This window comes from Stegostoma tigrinum, chromosome 8, assembly GCF_030684315.1.
Source record: "Stegostoma tigrinum isolate sSteTig4 chromosome 8, sSteTig4.hap1, whole genome shotgun sequence".
Taxonomy (NCBI): domain Eukaryota; kingdom Metazoa; phylum Chordata; class Chondrichthyes; order Orectolobiformes; family Stegostomatidae; genus Stegostoma; species Stegostoma tigrinum.
In genome coordinates, this window is record NC_081361.1 from 42,950,617 (window position 1) to 42,977,192 (window position 26,576).

The 26,576-nt window shown below is 40.3% G+C and overlaps 1 protein-coding gene across 6 annotated transcripts in view; it reads right to left on the minus strand.

Annotated features, from left to right (window-relative positions):
* The window catches only part of axdnd1 (axonemal dynein light chain domain containing 1), a 139,398-nt gene that overhangs the window by 16,125 nt on the left and 96,697 nt on the right, over window positions 1-26,576 (minus strand). For 5 of the 6 annotated variants that reach the window (XM_048539705.2, XM_048539706.2, XM_048539704.2 and 2 more), the window contains 8 exons: window positions 25,667-25,857; window positions 23,488-23,584; window positions 23,116-23,259; window positions 13,481-13,585; window positions 7,723-7,755; window positions 4,073-4,177; window positions 1,941-2,069; window positions 249-340 (listed from right to left, as the gene is read on the minus strand). In XM_048539705.2, the coding sequence (XP_048395662.2) occupies window positions 249-340; window positions 1,941-2,069; window positions 4,073-4,177; window positions 7,723-7,755; window positions 13,481-13,585; window positions 23,116-23,259; window positions 23,488-23,584; window positions 25,667-25,857 (896 nt within the window). Of the gene's footprint in view, window positions 1-248; window positions 352-1,940; window positions 2,070-4,072; window positions 4,178-7,722; window positions 7,756-13,480; window positions 13,586-23,115; window positions 23,260-23,487; window positions 23,585-25,666; window positions 25,858-26,576 lie in introns of all 6 variants that reach the window. The other variant, XM_048539708.2, reaches the window with a different exon arrangement.

The window sequence follows — 26,576 nt, forward strand, 5'->3', positions numbered from 1 at the left end:
ATGCTGCCCACTTCTAGATCTGGCACCAGAACTGCATCACCTACATTATATTTCCATGCTGTCCGACAAGATGCAAATTTAGAACAATTTGCTCTTGTTAAAGATTCTCTATGGATACTAGAGACATACCATAAAAGACAGACTTTTATGACATACCATCTGAAATAATGGATTAAACAATGCAGCACATGAAAATTAGTCAGTTCAGAGTCAAGATGAATTCATGGCAATTATAATCAGTTACTCACACAAGTTGCTGCTGTAATATTCCCATAGCAGTTAGTGCCTCAAATGCCTTCTTTGACTTGGGGTTTGTCGGAACAACAGCTTCGAAGCCAGTCTGCAATCAAACTACAGTATTAAGCAAATAGGAGATAACTTCAAGACATTGAGGGCTAGACATAAAGTGTTAGACCAATATTAGTTAGGTGCATTTTTGTACAACATGAAGTGAAGTCTGACTCTCTACATAGCCTGCATGCAATCAGGAGCAGGCTAATCTTGTTTTCTCTAGTGTTTATTAGTCATGTATACAAGAGTCACAGAACCAAGGAAAGCACATAAAAAAAGTTATCATAGGCCCAGGGGACCATAGGGATGTTCTTTCATTAGTAGGGGGGACTACTGTTTGGCCCAAGGGTCACCATGCCTTAGGTGAGGGGTGCACTTGAGAAGGCAGGATATTCACAATAACTTCAGCCAGTATGGAAAATGAACCCAAATTTTTGGCATCACTCTGTATTGCAAACCAGCCATTTAGCCAAATGAGCTAACTGACCACGCATATTGAGTTTCTTCAACTGTGTAGAAGCTTGGTTAGACTGCACCTAGAATAGTGTGCACAGTTTTGGTCTCTTTATTTCATTACCGTAGAAGTAATGCAACACAGGTTCATCAGACTTGTTTCTCGGTGGAGGCACTATCCTATGAAGAGAGATTTGGCAAACTAGGCCTGTATTCTCTAAAGTTTCGATGAACGAAGGTAATCTCGTTGAAATTTACAGAATACCTAAAGGAATAGACAGGTAAGATGTTCCCCTGGTTTTGGAGTCGAGAACCAGGGAATACAATTTAAATATAAGGGGGAAACCATCACTCTGTATTCTGCAAACCAGCCATTTAGCCAAATGAGCTAACTGACCAAGCATATTGAGTTTCTTCAACTGTGTAGAAGCTTGGTTAGACTGCACCTGGAGTAGTGTGCACAGTTTTGGTCTCTTTATTTCATTACCGTAGAAGTAATGCAACACAGGTTCGTCAGACTTGTTTCTCGGTGGAGGCACTATCCTATGAAGAGAAATTTGGCAAACTAGGCCTGTATTCTCTAAAATTTCGCTGCACGAAGGTAATCTTATTGAAACTTACAAAATACCTAAAGGAATAGACAGGTAAGATGTTCCCCTAGTTTTGGAGTCGAGAACCAGGGAATACAATTTAAAAATAAGGGGGAAACCACTTGGGTCCAAGATGAGGACTTTTTTTTTTAAACTTTTGGGGTTGTGAACTTTTGGAATACTCTAACATAGAGGACTGTGGAGGCTCAGTCTATGAGTATGTTTAAGGTAGACATTTATAGATTTCTGTGTGCCACGGGAAAACGTAAGTATGGGGATTGGCTGTGTAGAAAGCATTACAGAGTTTGATCAGCCGCAAATGTAATGACTGGCAGGGTAGATTCCATGGGTTGCATACTCCTGCTTTTATGTTAAGATATAGATCAGCCATGATCAAAATGAAAGTTGGAACAAGCTGGAGAGTTGAATGCCCTAATCCTATTATTAGCTTATGGACATTAATAAAAATTGCACCACAGAATTCTGGCTGAGATTGGCTCAGTCAAAGAGAAAACTAAAACCTGCTTAGTATACACTGTTCTGCATTAAGCAGAACCGGCATTTAAGAAACATAATCAGAGTGAATCGTAATGTTTAAGTCCTGACCTTTAACATAGGAACAGGAGTTTCTTTCAGGTCTCTTTCATGAATGTTGGTATCATCACCGATAAACTTCAGGATGGACTTTTCATGACTGTGAACTGATTGACCTTCATCCATTCCAGGACTTTGATCCTACACAAAGTGAATCAATTGTTAGAACTCAACAGTTGTTTGTCCTAAAATTTTCTTTATGGGCTAATCAAACAGGTGAGATAATTGCAATAGATTAGTGACATGAAATATAGATTGGTAGCGCCTTTTATTGTGCACTATGGACGCTGTTTGGTTTCCAAAATGACACTTGCAGTTCTTATACTTTTGGGGTGAATTGTGTCAATAATCATATTGGTGAGGTTGTCAACAAGCAAACAGCGAATGGCTTCAGAACATATACTGTGCAGGCAACTTTGTAACTTCATTAAATAATGCTGATTTAGTGTCAGCTATGCCATTTTGGAGATCAACACTGAAGCTAAACTTAATTTTGCACAATGTACACCTACTCAGCATCAAGAAGGATCCAATAGCACCACTGGTGTTTTTAAATGGATTATTAACTGCTTGCAGTTTAGTTGCTGAATAATGTTCTTTTTCGTGTCTGTTGCTTTGATTCAAACTTAAGGTAGATTAAATTTTCCAGCTGCTCATAGACATGGGTGCAATAGTCACCATTCTCCATGGAATATAGCAAGCTTCAAGAATGAACAGAGGTCATATTGACCAAGGCAAGTTTTTGGAAGTGGGAGGAGGGAGAGGTGGGGCTGAAGGGTCCTTGGCAAGGGGCCACATCTACCCATTTTTTTTTAAGAGACCTAAATCTCAGCAAGGAATAATGTATAGGACATCTACACTTCAATGAGCACATTCTCACTGAAATATGCCACTTGCTACAGTTGTAATTGTAAAGTCAGAAAAATCATTGCCAGTGACTGTTTATGTGATTTTGGTCATAAAGGTTTTGCATTTAGCTTCTTCAAGGAAGAACTGAAGTTATTTACAACATCTCAGTTGGCTTCCACTGATGTTTCCTATTGCTGACAATTCACTACATTTCATTCTCTCTTGTCAGACAGAAGCAGGTGGATTGACCTCACAGCCTTTCAAGAATTCCAGGCTTCCAATGTGTAACTCTCATTCCACCAGAATGTTCACTCTGCCTCATACTGTAACTGAAAAGAATTCATCACCTCAACATATGTGCAGCCAAAGCCAAAGATTCATGCAGCTCAATACTAGTGCCTTTCCAGTAGTCTTGATGTCTTCCATCTACAGAAGTTCACTGTGCTCGGTGCATCTGAGTTACACAGCAAACTAAAGGTTGGCTACTGAGCAATTAGAGTCATCCGTTGATTATATGCTGATGTAAAACCCACATACACATATATGTGTATAATATGCATAAAATGAAAGCTGTTTTGCTACATAACGAAGATACAGCAGTCTAAAACAATGCTTTAGTTGACCAGACTGCTGCGAAGTGTGAGTTTCCAGGCATCCGGTGGAATCTGCTTGTGCCACAATGGAAGCAGTGTCATTGGCCACCAGACACTGCATCATGGTTGGGTTCACAGATGTCCTGATAAAGCTAATTACCACTTTCATTCTCAACAAAGCCCTATGAAAATCTGGTCAGAACCAAAGACTTTGTCACATGCAACATTATTCCCCTCAAGCTTCAACTTTGAATAGCAGTTAAAAAAAACTCACATCACTTTCATAAACTCAGCAGCTTCAATAGAAATCAATTAGCAATTCACTTGAAATTAATTGACAATTGCTTCAAATAGCATGTGAGGGATTTCCTTCCTATTGCTGAATGCATTTTGTGCTGTGTGTGTTTAAGACAGGGCATTTGCATCAAAAAAGTACATGACGTAAAATTGGTACTACATTCTTCATGGCATCAATTTCACTAGTTTGCAGATACATGCCCTTAACAACGGTACTATTGCCCTCACCGCAATGGCTATTGCCATAGGTTACATTGGACTTGTGCGCAGAATGCACCAAAATAATTTTACGTGCAAACTGGCACTGTAGGCAGCTAAAACACTAGATACTATGGAGCTGCATTTTTGCAGTATTATCTAACACAGAAAGACATTGAAAAGAAAATGTTTACGGTTTTACATTACTTCAATATCTTTTGTCCCTTTGGTTGGACGTGGGCTTCTTGATTTTGACAATGGTAAGCTTTCTTTAGTCACGTTGGTATCATTGACAATGTGAACAGCTTGAGTCTGAAGCAAGGAAAAGTAGAATGGTTAATAACACAGCATTCTCATTAACTACCTGTCAAACGTGGGACACAGAACAATAGACATAATTTTAGAACAATTCTCCAGGGAACTTTGGTTATATGAATTCAAGTTATGCATAAAATAATTTCTATAGTAAATTTCCAGGTTGCTAACTGATCTACAGAAACTCTTGTCTGTATTAAACTTTCAAAAAGCATGACACTCCACTGCCATCCCTTCTGATTCTGATTGTTTCAAAAGCCACTTACTATTAAGCTAATTACGTACCCTGCTTGACTTAAATATTCCATTGCTAAAAAGCACAGCAAAAAACATTCAAGTGTTCTTGTACCACAGCAGTAGTGACTCTAACTCTGAGCCAGAAGGTCCGGCTTTAAATACCGTCTTCCCCAGACACGTTCTAACATCCTCTGAAGTGGTTGATTAAAAGCACCTACCAAAGAAAATATCACAATTCACTAGATAACTTGAAAATAACCACAAATAAGTGTGACCAAACCACAAAATATTTTAAGAAAAGCATTTGCAGCTGAAATTTCACTGGACAGCAAGAAACAATCTACAAACTAATCCAATCTCTCATTCATTTTCTGAAATGAAAATTATTTTTGCCTATCCTAATTTAATATTTTAGGTGCATAGGAATAACATAAGGATGATCAAAGAAAGCTAAACCAACCCACAGAGTTAATACAAGCGTAAAGCAAAATCTGAATTTGAAAACATAAATAAAGATTGTAGGCAGTATTTAATGTTTGTCAGTATCTAGAAGAAAGGCCAGACAAATATATTTCTAGGTTTAGAACTTTCAAAGGGATGTAGAAAATTTACAGTTGAACAGTGTCAATAAAGTTTCCAAACACGTAACCTTTGTGACCTAGAAAGATAAAGGAGCGCCACAATCTTCAAATTTACCTGCAAATTACACACCATCCTGACTTGGAACTACACAGCCATTCCTTCACTATGACTGGGTCAAAAATCCTGGAACTCCCTCCCTATTAGCATGTGATTGTACCATACTACATAGACTGCAGGGATTCAAGAAAGCAGCTCACCAACACCTTCAATCATGGACAGACAATAAATGCTGGTCTAGTTACCAATATTCACGTCCTGTGTGTAGGAATAAGTGAAAGAGATGATGATGGGGTAAACAAAGGCACACATCTACAAGAAATGAAACAGCATGCCTGTAAAGTATTTAAATGAAAAACATGACCCAGCTAAGTGACATACTGTGAAACTTCAGAAAGAATGTGGGCAGAAAATGGAAGCTGAGGTTGATTGTGAATCCCAAACTACCTCCAGAGGAGAAACAGAAATGCGCCCAGATTTACACTGGGTGATCCTTTAATTGGTACAGAGATGAATTTGTCAGTCAATTAGCAGCAGTGGGTGATAGAAACATAGGCCAGCCAACCCAAGGGTAGGCATGTCTTAATCTCACTATTGCAACCATCACTGTGGAAGTGAAGAGTCACGGCAAACTTTGGATTGGACTCCTCGTTTCAATCACGTCAGAAGGGCTGGAGGAACACAGGACAGCCTCTTGATTTTCGGATACCGACCTGGACATGATCTGATGGCAATTGAAGAGGGAAAGTTGCTTCTTTTCCAGTAAAATAGAAGGAGGAAGCCACTCACACAGACCAAACGTGCATGGGTAGAAATCACTGCCGCCAGAAGCAACAGAAGTGTGAGAACAAAGAGGATCCAATGTAATGATCTCATACACTCTTGTAAAATGAGGACTATCAATGGTCTTTGCATCAGCTGAAGATGCACAAGAAGCACAAAGCCTACAGAGCAGACAAGGGAAACAGGCCAGGCCCAGTTGAATCTGAGATAATGGGAGCTGCAGATGCTGGAGAGTCCGAGATAACAAAGTGTGGAGCTGCTTGAACACAGCAGGCCAAGCAGCATCTTAGGAGCACAAAAGCTGACGTTTTGGGCCTAGACCATTCATCAGAAAAGGGGGATGGGGAGAGGGTTTTGAAATAAATATGGAGGGGGGGGGCGGATCAAAGATGGATAGAGGAGAAGATAGGTGGAGAGGAGAGTATGTGTGGGGAGGTAGGGAGTGGATAGGTCAGTCCGGGGAGGACGGACAGGTCAAGGGGGTGGGATGAGGTTAGTAGGTAGGAAATGGAGGCCCAGTTGAATGCCTGTTTACTATCATGCTACAGAACCTGTGTCATATGCCCTGGCAATGCATGAGATGCAGTGAAAAAGTGCTAATTAGGGCTGAGAGGGGCCAGAAACAAAAAGGTCTTAGATACTTTTGTAATACAGAATCAAATAAATAAAGCACATTTGTAGTGAAATACAAGTCTTTTAGGCCACTTCAAAAGTGTGTGATTATTAGGTTTCAACTGGTTGGAAATAATTCTTTCCCCTTGGTTTACCATTTATCACTATCAGAATTCAGTGTAAATCACTGAAATGACGTCTGCATGGTAGCACTCAATGCAGTTGTGCATGTAAAATTCCCTGATTTCAAGAAAAAGGAGCAACAAAATAGTATAGTATAAATATTAAACTTTGTGCAGACAGAATGTGAAAATTGGCATTTTTATATGCAGCAAGTAGTAATGACAAGGGTGATAGAAATGGAAGCAATGAATGATTTGAAAACGAAAGTGGATGGGCTCTTTGACGGTTATATACATGTATTGGGATATGAGTATTCAGAGGACTGACTGTTCCACGGCAATTTGGCATGAACTTAATGGACCAAATGTCCTCGCTCTGTGTTGTAAATGACTGTGGCTATTTTAGATCAATACATAATAACATCATTTAAATATGAAAATGTGGGCTTTTAAAATATTTTGGAAAAATGCTAATATTTTATTTCCTCATGCAGATTTCAGCTAAGCTTTTCATATTCCCTGCTGACAGAAAATTCAGTCAAGCCTCTCCCTACCTGCCCTTTACTCAGCCTCACCTTGCCCCACACACAAATGCAAATCTACTTTTCTCTCTCACCCCTCAAAGAAATGCCCCCCTTCCCAACTTTACTTTCTACTATTCTTTCAATCGGCAACCCCTCTTCCCAAACACCTCTCTCAATCACACATCCAGCAGCCCCCATTCCTGGGCTCCAATCCCAACTCACATTCATTTAGCAGCTTAGCCTTTCTAACAGCCTTACAGAAAGACCCAAACAATCCCAAGCTAACTCATGAGTAAGATAATGTGGAATGCACCTGGTATATGGTATTGTTTGTGAGTTTTAACATTGTCAGATTCTCAAACTGTACCTCTTATGCTGCATTGTTCACGGAGGTACTGTAGACACCATTCAGTGTGATCACTACTTTGAACCAGGGAGGTATTTTATAGTGTCAGATAAGACATGCAACTGCTCATTCACCTTATGCAGTGGAACACCCACCTTGCCAACATACCAGTTAGGCAATCGCCAAGATATTATACACTGTGTAAAATAGGCATTGCTGTCAATGTGAGCAAGCCTTTTCACTCCCTCCATTACATATTAAAATTTAAGACAAACTTACTCCAGACTCAGATTTGTCAATCTCGCTCAATTTCTGTAAAATATGAAGAGGAGGAGGAGGAGGAGTAGAATAATTTCATTAGTTGTTACAGTATAAAAACCAACAACCAGGCAAGGCAAATAATAATTATTAACATTTTTTCATTATGTATTATTTCAAGTTAATAGCAGTATATGAAAAGGAATTTTTCCTGCACAGCAAGTTTCATGCAACTTTTTTTTCAAACATAATTACATTGTTTAGCAGATGGAAAAAAGAATGCACAGCAGTTAGGCACCTTACAACCACAATGACCACATCCTTTATAATATCTGGATGAGGTCTCAGAATAGATCTCCAGCTTTTCATATATATGTTGAATTTGCCACCTATAATATCATTTCTTTTCAGTCTGACTCAAGAAGATAAGAAATACAAGCAGGAGTCGGCCATATTCCACTTGAACTTGATCTGTCAGTTCAATATGATCATGGCACAACTTTGACACCAACTCATTTGCCTTATGCCAAACAGTTCCTCAATCTTCATAGGGCTAAACATTTCAGTCTTGAACTCAATGAGCATCCATAACTGCTGGAGTAGAGAATTCCAAAACGATACAACCCTCCAAATGAAGTGTTCTCCCCATCTACTGCCTACTTCAGTATCCACTTTGCCCAGCAAATTTATTTCTGCAAGACCATCTCGGATCCTTTTAAAATCTCAAGAACGTAAGACTGTGCTGTTCATTCTCTTAGATAGAGCACCATCCATTCAACCTACCAGTCTCATAAAAACTGCTTGGCCTGTGCCCCTAATAAGTCATGCACATCTGTCTTGCGGCAGGAGAGCAAAACTGTACATAGTACTCCATCTGCAGTCTCAACAAAGCCTTACATAATTACAACAAGACTTTCTTATATTCCAAACCCTTAGCAATAAAGGCCAATATACCATTGATTGTATTGACACGATTAACCTCCTTTGAATTGTGTACAAGGACCCCCACATACACTTGTGCCTCACAAATTCTAAAAAACCTGCTTTCCAATTGTCCTATCAAAACGTTACACTTCCCCACATTATTTTCCATCGATCAACTTCTGGTCAATCATAAATCTGACCTGAAATCCTTTGGAAACTCATCACAGCTTACCTCTCCAGCCAGCTTTGCACGGTCAGTGTACTCTTATTTAACCCTAAACAAAATTGAGTGCTGGAAAAGCTCAGCAGCTCTGGCAGCACGTGCAGAAAGAAATCAGAGCTAACATTTCAGGTCAAGTGACACCTCCTCAGAACTCATTTCATCAGAACATATTCAACCCTCACTGGCAAAGAAGGATTAATTTGAAAGCTCCAAAAGTAAGGACTGTGATGTGAATTAACATCCTTATCTTGTTTTTATTGCGCTACCTGCTAATTAACATTTTCACATCCAGCCAAGGCTGAGCATGTTAACAAGGTGTGGAGCTGGATGAACACAGCAGGCCAAGCAGCATCTTAGGAGCAGGAAAGCTTACATTTCGGGCCTAGACCCTTCATCAGAAATGGGGAAGGGGAAGAGGATTCTGAAATAACTAGGGAGAAAGGGGGAGGCGGATCGAAGATGGATAGAAGAGAAGATAGGTGAAGAGGAGACGGACAAGTTAAAGAGGCGGGGATGGTGCCAGTAAAGGTGAGTGTAGGTGGGGAGGAGATAAGTCAGTCCAGGGAGGATGGACAGGTCAGGGAGGCAGGATGAGGTTAGTAGGTAGGAAGATGGGGGTGTGGCTTGAGGTGGGAGGAGGGGATAGGTGAGAGAAAGAACAGGCTAGGGAGACAAGGACGGGCTGGACTGATTTTGGGACGCAGTAGGGGAAGGGAAGATTTTGAAGCTTGTGAGGGCTTGGGGGCCGTTTTGCAGAACACCTATGCTCAGTTCGCACCACACTGCACGTCCCAGACGCAAACCATTTCAACTCCCCCTCCCATTTCTCAGACGACATATCCATTCTGGGCCTCCTGCAGTGTCACAACAATGTCACCAGAAGGTTGCAGGAACAGCAACTCATATTCTGCTTGGGAACCCTGCATCCCAATGGTATCAATGTGGATTTCACAAGCTTTAAAATCTCCCCTCCCACTACCGCATCCCAAAACCAGCCCAGCTCGTCCCTGCCTCCCTAACCTGTTCTTCCTCTCACCTATCCCCTCCTCCCACCTCAAGCTGCACCGCCATCTCCTACCGACTAACCTCATCCCGCCCCCTTGGCCTGTCCGTCCTCCCTGGACTGACCTATCTCCTCCCTACCTCCCCACCAACACTCACCTTTACTGGCTCCATCCCTGCCTCTTTAACTTGTTTGTCTCCTCTCCACCTATCTTCTCCTCTATTCATCTTTGATCCGCCTCCCCCTCTCTCCCTATTTATTTCAGAACCCTCTTCCCCTGCCCCATTTCTGATGAAGGGTCAAGGCCCAAAATGTCAGCTCTCTTGCTCCTGAGATGCTGCTTGGCCTGCTGTGTTCATCCAGCTCCATACCTTGTTATCTCGGATTCTCCAGCACCTGCTGTTCCTATTATCACTAAGGCTGAGCATGTTGCTGGTTGGATGAATGCTTCAGTAGGAGTTGAAACTGGAAGAGCTTAGCATGATTAAAAGCTAACTTGCGTCACTTAAAGCCAGCATGTAGCCTGAGAGGTGAGGGCTAGATATTGGGCTGCTGGAAAATGAAGCTGGAGTAGTAGTAATGGGGAACAAAGAAATGGCAGAGGAACCGAAGAGGTATTTTGCATCAGTTTTCACGGTGGAAGACACCAACAACACACCAGAACTTCAGCAGAGTCAGGGAGCAGTGGTGAGTAAAGTGGCCATCACTAAGGAAAAGGTGCTGGGGAATCTGGAAGGTCTGAAGTTGGATAAATCATGCAGCCCAGATGGACCACACCCCAAAGCTCTGAAGGAGATGGCTAAGGAGATTGTGGAGGCATTGGTGGTGATCTTTCAGGAATCACTGGAGTCAGGGAGGGTCACAGAGGACCGGAAAGTGATAAATGAAACATCCCTGTTTGAGAGAGACAGGAAGCAATACGCTAGTTAGCCTGACCTTGATCGTTGGTGAGATTTTAAGAGTCCATTATTAAGCATGAGCTTATGGAGTACTTGGAAGTGTACAGCAAAATAGGGCCAAGTCAGCACTTCTTTATCACAGGGACGTCATACTTGACAAGCCTGTTATAATTCTTTAAGGAGATAATGATCTAGTTAGACAGAGGAAAGCCGGTGGATGTGATGCAGTTGGATTTCTGGAAGGCTTCTGACAAGGTGCCACACCAGAGGCTGTAAATAAGATAAAAGCCCATGGTGTTAAGGGAAAAGTACGTGCATAGATAGAGGCTTTGCTGACTGGCAGAAGGCAGAGAATGGGGATAAAGGGGTGTTCTTCAAAATGGCAGCTGGTGACTAGTGGCATTCCCCAAAAGTCAGTGTTGGGACCACAACTATTCACATTATACATTAATGATCTGGGCGAAAGAGCTGAGGGCATTCTTCTTATATTTGCAGATGAATAAAGATACATAGAGGGACACCCAACGTCGCAGAGGTTAGTATTGATGAAGCAACATACCAGGGTAGGGGAGTCCAAAACTAAAGGAAGGGTCACCGGATCCGAAACGTTAACTCTGTTTTCTCCTCCACAGATGCTGCCAGACCTGCTGAGCTTTTCTAGCAACTTTGTTTTTGTTCCAAAACTAGAGGGTTAAACTAGGAAGCTTAAGCTAGATTTAAAGTGAGAAGGGAAAGATTTAAAAGGGATCTCGGGGCAATTTTTTCACACTGAGAATGATACGTCTATGGAAATGAGCTGCCAGAGGAAGTGGTAGCAGCAAATACAATTATAGCATTTAAAAGACATTTGGACAGGTACATGGATTAGAAATGTTTAGAGAGGTATGGGCCAAAGCCAGGCAAATGGAATTGGTTCGGTTTTGGAAATCTGGTTGCCATAGACAAATTGGGTTGAAGGACCTGTTACTGTGCTGTATACATGTCTGCCTCTATAATGTGTGCATTCTTTCTCTCCAAGCCTGACATTTTGATGGATTTTTTTGGTTGGGGGGGGAAACTGTGTGTGTGTGTGTGTGTGTGTGTGTGTGAGAGAGAGAGAGACAGAGAGCTCACAGAGTCAGAGTCACATATAGAGACGCGCTTATTCATTCTCATACATACCCATTCTCTTTTTCTCTCACACACACCGATTCATTCATTTAGGTGTGTTCAGATTCGCTCTCAGATCCACAACATGGAACTTTCTGCCTCCCTGGAGTACTAAGACCGTAAGATACAGGACTAGAATTATATCATTCAGCCCATCAAGTACGTTTTGCCTTTCAATCATAGCTGACACGTTTCTCATTCCCATTCTCCTGCCTTTTCCTCACAGGATTGATCCCCTTACAAATCAAGAACCAACTACCTAACTCTTAAATATACTCAATGATTTGACCTCAACAGCCCTCTGAGGCAATGAGTTCCAGAGATTCACAGCCAGCTGGCTGATAAAAATTCATCCTCATCTTAGTTCTAAATGGTCGACTCTTCACCCTGAGGCTGTGTCCCTGGGTCCTAGTCTCTCCTGTAATTGAAACATCTTCTCCACTTACACTCAGGCCTCACAGTATCTTGTCAATTTCAATTGGATTCCTTCTCATGCTTCCAAGCTCCATCGAGTGTGGACTGAGAGTTTTCACTCCTCATATGACAAGCCCTTTTTCCTGGGATCATTCTTGTAAACCTCCTATGGCGTTGCACATCTTTCCTCAGATATGTGGCCCAAAACTGCTCACAATATTCAAAATGTAGTCTGACCAGAGTCTTGTATAGCCTCAACAGTTTATTTCTGTTCTTGTTTTCTAGCCCTCTTGAAATGAATGGTGACATTGCATTTGCCTCCCTAGCCACTATACGAACCTGCATGCTAACCTTAAGAGAATCCTGAACTAGGATTCCTAAGTCCCTTTGTATTTTGCATTTCCAAAGCATTTCCCTGCTTAGAAAATAGTTTATGCCTCTATTGTTCCTATCAAGTGCATAACCTCACACTTGCCCACATTGTATTCCAATTGTGACTTCATTGTCCACTTACTTAGCATGTCCAAGTCCTTCTGCAGAGTTGCACTAAGCTGCTTCCAATTCTCATTCCCAATGAATTCCACAAATTCATTCAGGACTTAAAGAAGAGGAACCAAAAGCATTTCAAATGTTTGAAGCAAAATTACTTTTTGCAAGTTCAGTCTAATTATTACTGGTTTTGAGGGAAAAGTAAAGGTAATCACCAGAATTTGTCATTGGTTACTTCAGTAGCTCAAGACACAAGATCCTTAATTTGAGTTCGCCAGTCTCAACTGATCTGGTGGTCGAGGTACCGCAAATGACAGGCACGATAGAGCTTTTTTCCTAACTCAGTTGCAAAGCAGAGGATAGGACACAAGGTTGTATTTCCCCCAAAGTTTTAATGATTGCTGAAATTTCATTGATACCAAACAGAAAATCTTCAGAGGTTGAAAAGAAGAGTCCTTTTTGGTCACATATCGGTAAACCTGAGAATTGAGAGAGCTGTTTGGCACACATAAATATACACTGCTTCAAAATATATAAAATAGCATTCCTTTTGCAATGGCACTGTGGAACACTCCATTAACAATATTTTTAAAAATAATCTTAGAGCTAGTAAGCAGTTAGTAAATATCTTTTCTACTAAAACAGTAACTCAAGAAAAAGCACGTTACTTGATTTTACCTGGAAGGATGCGATGGTTCTTGGTCCATCATCAGTTTCTGTTTCTCCTGGTATTAGCAAAGATAGATCAGAGTCAGCCATCCCAAGTATTTCAGTGGCTGAGCCCTGAAATGCAAGGGAAAAATGTGAAATAATCTTACGACAATTACACCTGAAAAACAATGCAGCACAGTATAACATTAAAACAGCAATAGATGAACTTCTCCCAAACGTATGATAAATAAAGTTGACAGCAAGAGCATGAAGGGAAAAATGGATTAAAAATCAATGAAAGAATAATTTGGGTTTTTGATATTTTCTGGTTTTAATTCTTCTGTCTAAATTAGTAAAGGAAAATACATCTAAGTACTTATACAGGATTCAGGGAAGAAATTCAGAGATGCATATACTAATAGAAAATTGTTGTAAGCTTTGCAATAGTAAGATGACATGGATGCTAACGGTATCTATTCAGAAACAATTCATGGCAAGTACATCAGTGATGTTTAGACAAAGGAAAAAAAGATTTGTTCTTAATGCCTTTAATGACTTAATAGTGTTTCAAAACACATTTGGAACAGAGTAGTACTGACAGTTAATAATACTGGACTTTCTTTCCAGCAATTAAAATCCAGATCAAATTTATTGCACAAAAGTTGTCCTGTTGGCAATTGTAATAGTCCAAAATAAGAAGCATTTGGAGCAGTTTCAGCTCAATATGAATCTAGAATAAAAATGGCAATTTACCAATGTTTGTCCCATATGTGAAAGTTAAAACAAATATTTAGCACAACAATGTTACAATAATAGGATTAAACAGTGTGCTCTTCCAGAAGTTTAAGGTATTTTCTGATAGAGGTCAATGATCAAAACTAGATTCTTTAATTCATAATGCGAAGGATGACATCTGAGTTATACAGAGTATTAGTAGGACCACATCTCAGGTAACCTGCAATAAAACACAGAACTACAGATGCTGGAGATCTGAAACAAACAAAAACAGAAATTGCTGAAGATACTCAGCAAATCTGGCAGCATCCATGGAGAGAAAACAGAGTTAACACTTTGAGCCCTGTGCCTTTCTCCAGTTTTTAAGTTCTGAGAAAGGATCACAAGACTCAAAACATGAACAGTTTCTCTCCACAGATGCTGCCAGACCTGCTGAGTTTCAGCAGCAATTTCTGTTTTTGTTTCTCTGAAGTAACCAAAACAGCTTTGGTTCCTCTAAATAAGGAAGAATGCAAATTTTTTGCAAGCATTTTGGTGGAGGTTTGATGCCTGAAAGGAGTGGTTTGTTCCATGAGGATATATTAGACACACTGGGCTTGTTTTCACTGAAGTTCTGTAAGGCCATAAAACATAGGAGATCCATGATACTTTAACGAATCAAGAACTTATCTATCTCTATCCTAAATACATTCGATGAATTGGCCTCCACAGCTTCTTTGGCAATGAGTTCCACAGAGTCACTATCCTTTCACTGACGAAAGTCCTCCTCATCTCAGTTGTAAATGGCTGTGAGGCTGTGTCCCTGTTCTGCAAGCATCAATGACACCTCCCCTCATCCTTCTAAACTCCATCCTCTACAGACCCAGAATCCTCAACTGCTCCTCATATGACAAGCCCTTCAACCTCAGGATGGTTCTTATAAAATCCCTCCAATGCCGGCATGTTTTTCCCTAGATACAGAACCCAAAACTGCTCACAATATTACAAATGCAATCTGACCGGAGCCTTACAAAGCCACAGCAGTACATTTCTGACCTTGTATTCTAGCCCTGTTGAAATGAATACTAACATTGCATTCGTAACACCAACTGAGCCCACATGTTAACCTTAGGAGTCATAGTTTAGGATTCTCTGAAGTCCTTTTGTGCTTCAGATTTCCGAGGCCATTTACCATTTAGAAAATATTCTATACCTGTATTATTTCTGCCAAAGTGCATAACTTCAATGTATTCCATCTGACATTTCTTTGAGCATTCTCCTCCTATCCTATCCAATACCTTGTGCATCCTCCCTGCTTTCTCAACACTATCTGTCCATCCACCTATATTTATCGCATTAGCAAATAGAGCAACAATGCCCACAGTTCCTTTGGCCAGTTTCTTAATGTATGATGTGAATAGCTATGGTGCCAAAATGGAATCCTGTGGAACTCCATTAGTCACTGCCTTCCATCCTGAAAAAGACTGCCTTTATCCCTACTCTGCCTTCTATCAATCAGTCAATCCTCTATCCATGCCAGTACCTTGTCCCTGGTAAAACAGACATTTACCTTACTTAGCAGCCTCCATTATGGCACTTTGTCAAAGACTTTCTGGAAATCCAACCAGATCACACCCACTGGCTCTTCTTTGTCTAAGTTGGTCATTCTGTCCTCAAACAAATTTGTCAAGTACGACCTCCCCTTGATGGCGCTGTGTTCACTCAGCCATGTTTTACTATGCATTCCAAGTACTCCGCAATCTCATGCTGAATATTCTAAAATCATACGAACTACTGAGGTCAGGTTAACTGGCCTATTAGTTTCTGTCTTCTTCTCTCTCTCTCTCTCTCCTTAAACAGGCATGTTACTTGAGCCACTTTCCAGTCCTCTAGAGCCCTCTGTGCCTCCAGAGATTCCTGAAAGATCACCACCAATGCCTCTACAAGCTCCTCAGCTATCTCTTCCAGAACTCTGGGGTGTAGTCCATCTGGTCTAGGTGATTTATCCATCTTCAGTCCTATCAGCTTCCCCAATGCCTTCTCCTTAGAGGTAGCCACAGCACTCATCTCTACCCCCTGGCTCTTGAAGTTCTGGTATGCTGATGTCTTCCACTGTGAAAACTGTTGCAAAGTACGATTAATTTCCTCTGCCAATTCTTTGTTCCCCAGTCTGTTTCCAGCAGTCCAAATTCCACTCTTGACTCTCTTACTTTTTAGATAGTGAAAAACTCTTGCAATTTTTTTACAGTACCAGGTAGCTTACTCTCATTTTTCATATTCTCCCCCCTTATTGTTTTCTTAAATTATCCTTTTCTAGATTTTTATTGTCTTTTCAATCCTCTGGCTTCTCACTAATCTTCTCCAAATTGCATGCTTTTTCTTCTTCTTTTATGCTGTCTCTGACTTCCCCTGTCAGCCAAGGATGATTTGTATTACCTTTATTTTGTTTCTTCTTCATCGGGATAAATTTCTGCTGTGCCGCCTGAATTACCCCCAGAAACTCTTGCTATTACTGCAATACCATCTTCTCTGCTAGGCCTTCCTTCTAATCACCTCTGGCAAGTTTTTCCCTCATGTCTTTTTAGTTACCTTTACCCAACTATGATACCATTACATCTGATTCCAGCTTCTCCCTCTCAAACTTCAAGGTGAATTTGATCATATTATGGTCACTGTCCCCCAGGGGTTCCATCACCTAACCAAATCTATCTCATTACACGTCAGTTCAGAAGAATGCAAGTTGTTTGATTCAAGCATATAAGATCCTGAACAGTCTTAACCAGGTTACATCAATGTGGTGCCAATCAGATGGAACAATAGATCAGAGTTTTGGTACAATTGTTTCTAAGATAGCCTGACTCCTAGGGTCAGCTCAATCAATAGGGAAATTATAAAATCAAGCTTCCTCTCTCTCCATGGATGCTGTCTGACCCGCTGTGACCTCCAGCGTTTGTTGTTTTTATCACAATGTCAAATACTGCTTTTGCAACACCTTTTCCTTGGACAGAAAATTCACATGGAATAATTCAATTATGTTAATGGCATTGCTGTATCAGGTTGCTGTAACTACATGGTGAAATCTGCATGGCAATTAGCATGCTGACAAAATAAACAATACTAAGCCACTGCACTTGGGGATTATCTGGAGAACTGGGTTTAAATGAACCCCTCGAATCAGAGGGCCTGACTTTCCAGAGACAACGTTGGCACAAGAAGCAGGAACCTTGAGAGCTTCAACCACAATTTGGCCTGTATGAGAACACAGCACTTTAAAAACTGTCAGTTACTTAGGACGTTAGGGCTAAAGATGGGTTTCATAGAATTGCAGGCATATATCTTCTGTTTCAATATTAACAAACAACGTTTCATAGTGAACTATGCCTCAGTACTGGTATAAAATAAGTTCCAATAAGCAAGTCAAGCAGAAACACATTTAAACAAAGCTTACACATACAACTTCATGTGTTTTAATTTTGTTTACCAATTCCTGGTGTGGGACATTGTCAAAAGTATTCTGAAAGTCCAAACACACCCCATCCACCAGCTCCCCCTTATCAACTCTAACATGCAAAGCTGTGTAGATTAAACAGGAAAGTAAAACTGACTGCTTCGCTGGGAGCCAGCATGGATTCAATAGGCTAAATGATTTCCTCTGGGCCATAAACTATTCCATCACACAGTTTCAGATTAACATTTAGTAAATAATGTCTGAAAAATATGAAAATCTGTTAAATAAAACAACATTAAGTTGAATCACACAAGGTTCACCCTAAAGTCCACTTAAAATGGAGCTTTGAAATAAATGAGATTAGCTATGAAGCCTAATATGCATTACGTCAAAAAATATTTTGAACAGTGGTTCTGTAAATATGTGAAAAACGTCTTGATATTTCAATCTAATCACACCACACAATGGCCTGATCTTGTACACTAAGAGGCATTAAGAAGCAATGGGAGGTAGCTCTGGAAAAATCCAGTAATTTTTTTCCATATAGCATGCTATCTTAAGACCCTGCCATGTTTCAATGCAGTCAAATAGGGTGTTCTTTGTCTTTTCAAACTGAAGTACAAAACATGCAACATCTCCAAGGTCTTCGCAGTTTCAGCCATGGAAACAGGAGTGTGCACGGGTGGGCTCGTATTAGACTTTCAGAATCATCACAATGAGAATCTGCCTTTCTTCCACTTTTTTGCATTTTGTTCACCTTTTCTCTAAAGTATAAAAGTCATCCAGGTGGTTTTGTTAGACCCATACTGAAGGTGGTTGTCATTTAATGTTGGACCACTTATCGTTATTTCAATTTCATATAGTTTATATCTTGTGGTCTGCTTTTTTATCGCATTTCTTCACCTTGTATCACATTTTTTTATTTTATCATTGTGGTGTGTGTTGTCAGTGTCTGTGCCATCATCAAATCAGTGCCTAAAAGAGCACTGTTCACATCCCAGGCACTCTCTCCTTTTCTCCTGGCCATGGGAGAGGTGTGTTGCCTCCCTCTAGGCCTCATGGAAAAGAGATGTTGCCTTTCTCTTGGTCTCATTTCCCAACTTTGTCTTCTGTTTGCTCCATCTGAGTTTTGTCTCTTGCTTCTTCCATCCCAGCTTCGTCACGCCCTGACCTTGACTCCCTATGGTGCTTTGCTCCAGCCTTGTTCCTCCTCACTCTTCCTGTTCTTACCTTTAGTCTTCAGATCTGGTTCCCTCCTGGGTCCTCACTTCCCTCCTGAATTTGAGTGGAGGTCGTAGGCTCTATGTAGTGGCAGAAGTCAGTCAACGCAGCTGGGAGCTCAGCTGCACAAACCAATATCGACCATTAGATGGAGCCAGGTCATTCTAACTACGGTAGAATACTGCTTTTTTTCAAAAAAAATTTTAACAGTTATTTCATTTACCAAAAGAACATAGAACAATACAGCGCAGAACAGGCCCTTTGGCCCTCGATGTTGCGCCGACCTGTGAACTAATCTAAGCCCATCCCCCTACACTATCGCAGCATCATCCATCTTGCCTTCTATTAGTCTTTTTGGTAACTTTGTACCTGAACCCTTCCAACAAGAATGCTTAGATTGGACATGTAGGAATTTAGCCATTTAAAGTACAGATGGTACTTTATTTCAACTTAGAGACTACATAATCAATTGTTAATATTTTGTTTCTGGTAAGGAAAACCTTAAGGAAACTAATATTAACTTTAATATTGATTTCTAAGGGAATTGATGCTTCACTTAAGGTCTTTTCACTTGAAGTCACGATTTTCGAAACGAGCCCCTATTTTAAGCGACAATACTAAGCATGTGGGTAGTACTTTATAAGTGTGAAGACGATGTGGCTTCTTACACTCTCCTATACAAGAGGCAGCAGTTTTTCCAATGTTACCCATGTTGGCGCAGGCTATGCACACAACATGTTCTTTGCCTGGTTTTGCACCATTACACACTTCATCTTTAAACATTAAAGACAAGTCCACATTCATCTGTGTTAAAAATGTTTCTTAGTGCATGCTCATTCAGGATGTGTTAGTAGACCAAAACTTCAGCTTATCACAAACATCCTTCTATGGGTTTCTTATTTTGCAAGTGGAAATGGATGACAATGTTACGACAACCAGAGTTTCGAGCTAATCAAATTTGAATTTTGCAATTTCACTGTTTTTCATTTTTCTTGTAAAGTTGTCATTATGTTATGTACTCGCATAGATTTCAACATTTTCCTGGTGAGGGAAGACTCACTGAAGTTTCATTCCCTTTGTCCTTTCATCTCATATACATCTTACCAACAATTTTAACTCACTCCACCCGCAAATGCACAACCCTCTTTCTATCAGCCCCCCTCTCACACAGCAGCTGCACTTACCAACTCCATTCACTGTCTCAGTAGCACCTCTTCCCCAGTCACTCACTGGAATTCCCTTTTCACAACCTCTGCTCCCCCAACCACTGAATTTGATTGTGTCGTTTTGCAGGATGGGATTATTTGGAAACATAAATTGAAAGTGGAGGAAAATCAGATTTTAGCTTTTATTTTTGTGATGATGAAGTTTTTCTAAAAAAAAAGGACAGAAAATAATTTTAAGCAGTGAACTGAAGATGGCTTTTCCAAGAAGACATGTGACTTAAGTTAAATGGCTCAAACAGTTATCTGGGGAGTTCATTGCTGCATGTCTACACAACTGACTCTTTACTACACAAGAACACGTGCTCAGGCCCTTCTAATAGGTTGACTTCAGAAGAACCATCCAGCTGAAAGTCTTTTTTTTCAGTTTGTAGAAGTCTCCAGGCTGTGAAAATTTAATTTATAGAAATCTTCGGACTAAGGGAGAGTTTGTGAAATTGGAAAGCAGCATTCAGACTATCAGAAATGAAGACTTCAGATATTTCAGTAGTACAAGAAAAATAGACTTAGAAGATTCATTTGAGTAAATAATTAAAAGTGGAATGGAATGGAATTGACTAGCTTTATTGTTACATGTACTCATGAGCACAGTAAAAAGTTAACAAGTTGCCACTTTACAGCGCCATCTTAAGTACAAAGGCACCATGTATAGATTCACGAGTACAAATTCTGAGGGGAGAAAAGACAAATAAAGAATTAAAAAGTTCAGCATTACAGAACCATCAGAAGTTTAAAATCACAGTAATAAATTGGAAAAATAAAGCAATAGAAAAGTAAGGTTGGAGTGATACTTGAACAGGATTGCATGACAATGCAAAAATAGTTTTTTTTTGCTGTTAAGACATTACTAAATTGTCATTAGCTTTGTGTTTTCTTTTCATAATGAAATAAACTTGTGTTGTTTTGTTAAAAGAACATCCAGAACCTTGTATGACTTTGTTCAGTGACTGACCATCATGATGACCAAAACTGGAAAAGTAAAATTTATAATCTATTCAGTCAGGTTTCACTCTGTGATCTGAATTTTCCAGTACTACCATCAGCTCAGATCATAACAGACAGTTCCTCTTCCCAAGTATCATTACTCCATACACTCAACTCACCCAACAGCCCCTTTCCTGATTCCCCACTGGTCATTAACACTGCAGCCTGTTTTTGATGCACATCCACACCTGGCCATTCAGCAGGAACATTCCCTCTCAGCTATGTAGCCACTCCAAGGTGCCATGCACACCTGACGGCATGCCAATAGATTAACGTCCAAATGCAAAGGTCACTACCACACATGGATCTCAGTGGTCCATAAAGCAGGAAAGAAAATAGGGGGGCCTTCACTCAACAGATCCTCTTCTGAAGCCCATTCATGTGACTTTCTCTCTCATAAGGTGCTATTCTTCTGGCAGAGCAACTTGAGGCAGGCAAGGGGATTGGGTACCCAGATACTGGCGGTCAGTCTCCACTGTCCCTAAAAAGGCCAGCAGTGAAAACGACCAGGCTTGACCTGGCAACAGTCTCCATCTGCTACAAAAAAGTAGTGGCTGATGCTGGAAAATCCAAGATAACAAAGTGTGAAGCTGGATGAACACAGCAGGCCAAACAACATCTCAGGAGCACAAAAGCTGACATTTCGGGCCTAGACCCTTCATCAGAGAGGCTCAGTGGCTGATGCAGCAACAGGTCCTTATGTGCCCAATTAATGGTTTTATTGCAGTATTGATGAATAAGCCTCCAAATACGCCAGACTAAGCATGCATGAAGTGGGGGCCAGGTGGGTAGGTGCTTGGAATGATGCTAATGGTATTGCGCCTATTTTTACATCTTCATCCATTGCCAACTTAGCCCCAAGGGAATATAAAATTCAGTCTGAAGTTAAAGTTTAAGGTCAATGGCCTTTCAGCAGAACTGAGAAAACATAGAATGTAAGATTACATTTGTACATTGTACTGTAGCTGCTAGATGTATTGCAATATTGTGACCTCTGCAAGCAAGAAATTCAAGGTCAATAATATTGTACACTACCACCTAAAAGCATCCCTCGAAAGAAGGCATCATCCTGACCTGGGTAAGTGCTCCAATTCCTTATACTGTTCCTGGGACAATATTCTGGATTTCGCCACTAAAACTATCATGGAGAAACAATCAGCTCAAGGACTAAAGCAGTTCAGTGAGAAATCCCATGACCATTACCATCTTCTCACAGATATTCAGAATAGGCTTTACATAATACCAGGGACACATGCTCAATGTCACCTTCAGGTGACTGTCATGTGGTGTTTGCACATACTCCCAGTGTCTGCATGGGTTTGGTAGATTAGCTGGATTGGCCATGCTAAATTGCCCATTGTGTCCAGGATGTGCAGGCTAGGTGGAAAGGCCATGGGAAATGCAGGGATACAGCGATGGGCTGGGAGTGGATGGAATGTTCTTCAAAGGAGCTGTGTGGATTCAATGGGCTGAATGGTCTGCTTCGAGACTGCAAGGTTCCTATGATTCTATAAATTGTTGTATTACCCTCATCCTGTGTACAAAAGCAAAATCTGGGAACTGGGAGCAGAATTGGAGCTGTTCACACAGAGCCATGTGGTGAAGCAGTTGGCAGCATTTAAAACATAAAAGACTAGATTGTGCGACAAATTGGTAAGGTGCCTCCTGTAAACGTGCTTCCATTGTCACTGTACCACAAGGCAACAGTGAACACTTGTACAGATCATGAATGATCTTAAACGTTCTCAGGATGCCAGGCTGTTTTGCTGTAAACTGAAATAACAGTGTAAAATTGGGTGAGCATGAAAACAGAAAGGCATTGAAATAAGTTTAAGAAAATTTAGAGTTCCCTTTTAGAAAGATGCATTTGTAGAAATTGGACAATTTCAAGTTTAGCCCTGCTGAAGTACTCATTCCCACCAATATCACGTACATTGTTGTACTCAATGTCTAACTTTTAATTACAAATAATAATCACTGAATTTGGTGACAGAAGCTAGTATCTTCAAAAAAGGGAACTGGAGAGAAAGCACGCTTAATGTCGAAGAATTATCCATCACTGTTATCCTTACCCGCAAGCAAGCTGAGCATAGGTCACGTGTCAGGTTGATCTGTGACTGTATGTCGTCTTCTCTAGATGACAGCAATTGGACTGGTTGTTGCTTAATTTCAGAAAGCAGAATCTCACAGATATTTATCCATTCAGTGCCTTCCACCTAGTGATTCCAGACAAAGAATTCATGGTGGTTACACGGAAGATACAACTTAACAATTGTGATCTTCAACTGATAACTGAATGACTTTTCTTCAGAGAAAGGAAACATGATCTTGGTGTCTGAAATATTTGAAGAATATTGCAGATACCATAAATTGATCCCATACAGTACGCCACTTCCTATCTAACAATTTTTGCTGCCATCCACTTCTGCAATAAGGATAGTTACCTTGAGTTTTTCAAGTTCCTTCAGTTCATTGTCAGGATCTTCGAGGTGCATTGCTGTCCTGTTCTTAACCAATTCCTCAACTATATCTCTGCACCAACTGTAAACATAAATACAATGGATAATTATTGGATAATAACTATACAGATGAAATTGTTCAAGGCTACAGAATTTATTTTCCATTCATGCATAGGATGTATGTATAAGTGGCAATGCTAGCATTTGTTGACTTTCCCTAATTGCTCTGCAGAGATGGTAGTGATGATCAAACTTCTTGAACCACTGCAGATTTTGCCAGGCAAACAATGAAGGAATAAAGATATTGCTCCAAGTCAGGCTTCTGAGTAGCTTAGGGGATAACTAGAAGATGGTAGTGTTCCCATGCAGTTGTCCTTGTCTCTTTAGGTCAGGCATGACCTGCAAGCAACAGCTGTTATTTCATCATATGGATAAGTGTAACTAGAAGATTTTGAAAGGAGCTGCTACTCCAATCACAGGCCAGTTCATTACCACATTTCCTTCTGATATAGACTTACCTGTGAACCTCAGAAACAAGTGCAGGAGGAAAACAGTCTGTAATTGGAAGGGCAGTGAGCAGCATAACATGAATGATCAAACTCAGCCCAAGGCCTAGAGCCAAAATGGCGAATCCTTCTGCAGGATGAGGATTTAGAAAGTTACAAGGAGACATAAGGTTTGAAATGAGTGGAATAACAGTTGCATCACTGTGGCTGGGGACTGACAGCCCAGTGAGCTATTGTGAGAAGGGGTTTGAAAGAGAGAGAGAGGGAGTGTGCTTCAGCAAAGTGATATTGGTAATTGTACATCTTCACATCTAGATGAATAAATTGTACTGGGTTTTGCTTAAGTTCAGAAAGCAAAATCTCACAGATGTTTAACCACTCGGCAACTCCACGTAAAGAATCAGTGTGGTGACTGTCAGACAGTGGTTTGGGGTGGTATCAGCAGGTGTGGGAGACGTAGTGAATGACTGCAGTGGAGACAGTGAGTCAGTGGAGGCAGTAGTGAGTGGGCAGGGGGAGGAGACAGTGCGAGATCAGGAAGTGGGTGATATAGAGGGAACAGTGAGTGGCTGAGGAGTGAATGGCTTAAGAAGAGTGAATGAGCAAGGAGACTGAGTGGTGGGAAGTCAGTGAGTAAGTGAGTCCTTGAGCTCTTTGATGTCACACTGGTTTAAATGTTGCTATGCTGTTAAGAGCTGTCACTCATAGATCACCTGTCTATGCTTGGACCAAGGCTGCAAGAAATTAGAAGGAAATGGTACTGGCTAAAACCAAACCGAGCATCAGTAAGCAGGTCATTGTGGCACAGATGACTTGTGACAGCACAGTCAGTGGCACCTTCCACCACTTTACTGATTATTGAGAGTAGTGGAGAGCAAGTAAATGGGCAGATAAGATTTAACCTGATTCTCATGGAAATAACATAGCCGAACAATTTTCCACATTGTTCGGTTGATAAACCAGTGTTGATGCTGTACTGGAACAACTTGACTAGGGGCGTGACCACTTTGGAGGAAAGATTTTGTGGTCTGGAAGCTGGAAAATAATTTCTGATGAACAAATCCAAAATCAGAGTACCAAGTTTTGTTGTACCTATACCAAGACATATACAAGTTAATATATTCCAACTTGATGTTAGCCCTACACCAGACACGGCTTTATTTTAGGCTGAAATTACAATTCAGTACTGAAGGAATGCTACATTGTCATAGGTTCATGTTTCAAATGGGATGACAACCCAGGCCCTCTGGCCTTTCAGACACATGTAAAATATCCTAGTTGGCTATTTTAAGACATACTGGGGAATTCTAGTTGCCAGGTCAACATTTCTTTCTCAATCAAAAGTTAAGACCTGGTCTAATAATTTATTTCATCAATTTGCAGATCTTACTGTGCACAAATTTGTCTACGTTTTCTAAAGTATTACTGTAACCGATTTCCAAGAATATTTAACAGCTAAAACTCTTTTTCAGTCCATCTGAGGTCATGAAAGGTGCTACAAAATACTGATACTAATTCTTGCTTTTCAGAATATATTAGCAAGCATGTCAAATACTTGTCCATACAAAGTGAGTAAAGGTAATCTTTAGAAACTCTTTGATTATTTTTGAGTGTTTAAGGCCTTCTGCTAATTAACTCAGGGTAAACCCTGATCCTACCTGTACATTTGTGTTGATAAGATATTCAGCTGACTTGCTACCATCAGAGCTTTCTCCTCCAATTTTGCAGGTGAGTCCGGATAAGCAAGGTGTTTGAAGTATTTTTTTTTGATGTTAGCAATTGGATCATGCACCATTGAAAGCAATAGGCTTACTAACATGTGACTCATTGCACTTTGAACAATGACAATCTATGGTAAAGAAATAGGTGGTCATAAATATACTTTAAAATTAGCATTTTTTCCAAGTCACACATTTACTATGGTGATTTTTGTCACATTTCCCACCAAGCTTTTCTCTAATATATTTGTCATCTTTATTTGTTAACACTTTGTTGATTTAGATCATAAGAAATTGGATCCAAAATCACTGAAGAAATATAAACCCAAGCTCCTGTGCAGTCAGATCCTTTGGTGTTTACAAACAAAATAGGCAGATTTATGCAATTCAACGTTGTGAGCATAAGAGATTCTAGAATACATGCAATAAACTGTTGTCTGGATTTTGTGAACATTGACATCAGTACTGATCTCAAGTAAAATTGATAACATTTTCGTAGGAATTTCCCATTTTCTGACATTAACTTAAGCCGAGCGAAGCTGATTGATTGATGTGAAGCAACAGTGATATCAGTGAGCAAGTAAGCAATCGATTTAAAATTCTTATATATAGGAAACTAGGAAATTAAAAGTATTTTAATCCTTCATTTTAATTTTACTTTTCACTTAGTGATTCTATAATAAAAATAAGCAGACTTCCTTTGAGAGTTTTTCAACAATGTGGATTTTCAATTATCATTGTGGAAAATGTTGACATTGCACGAAAATGTTAGTTTTTCATGGTCAATGACAACGTTTAGTAGTAATTATGAAGTTAGTGCACCAGTAAAAATACCACCTACACATCTTTG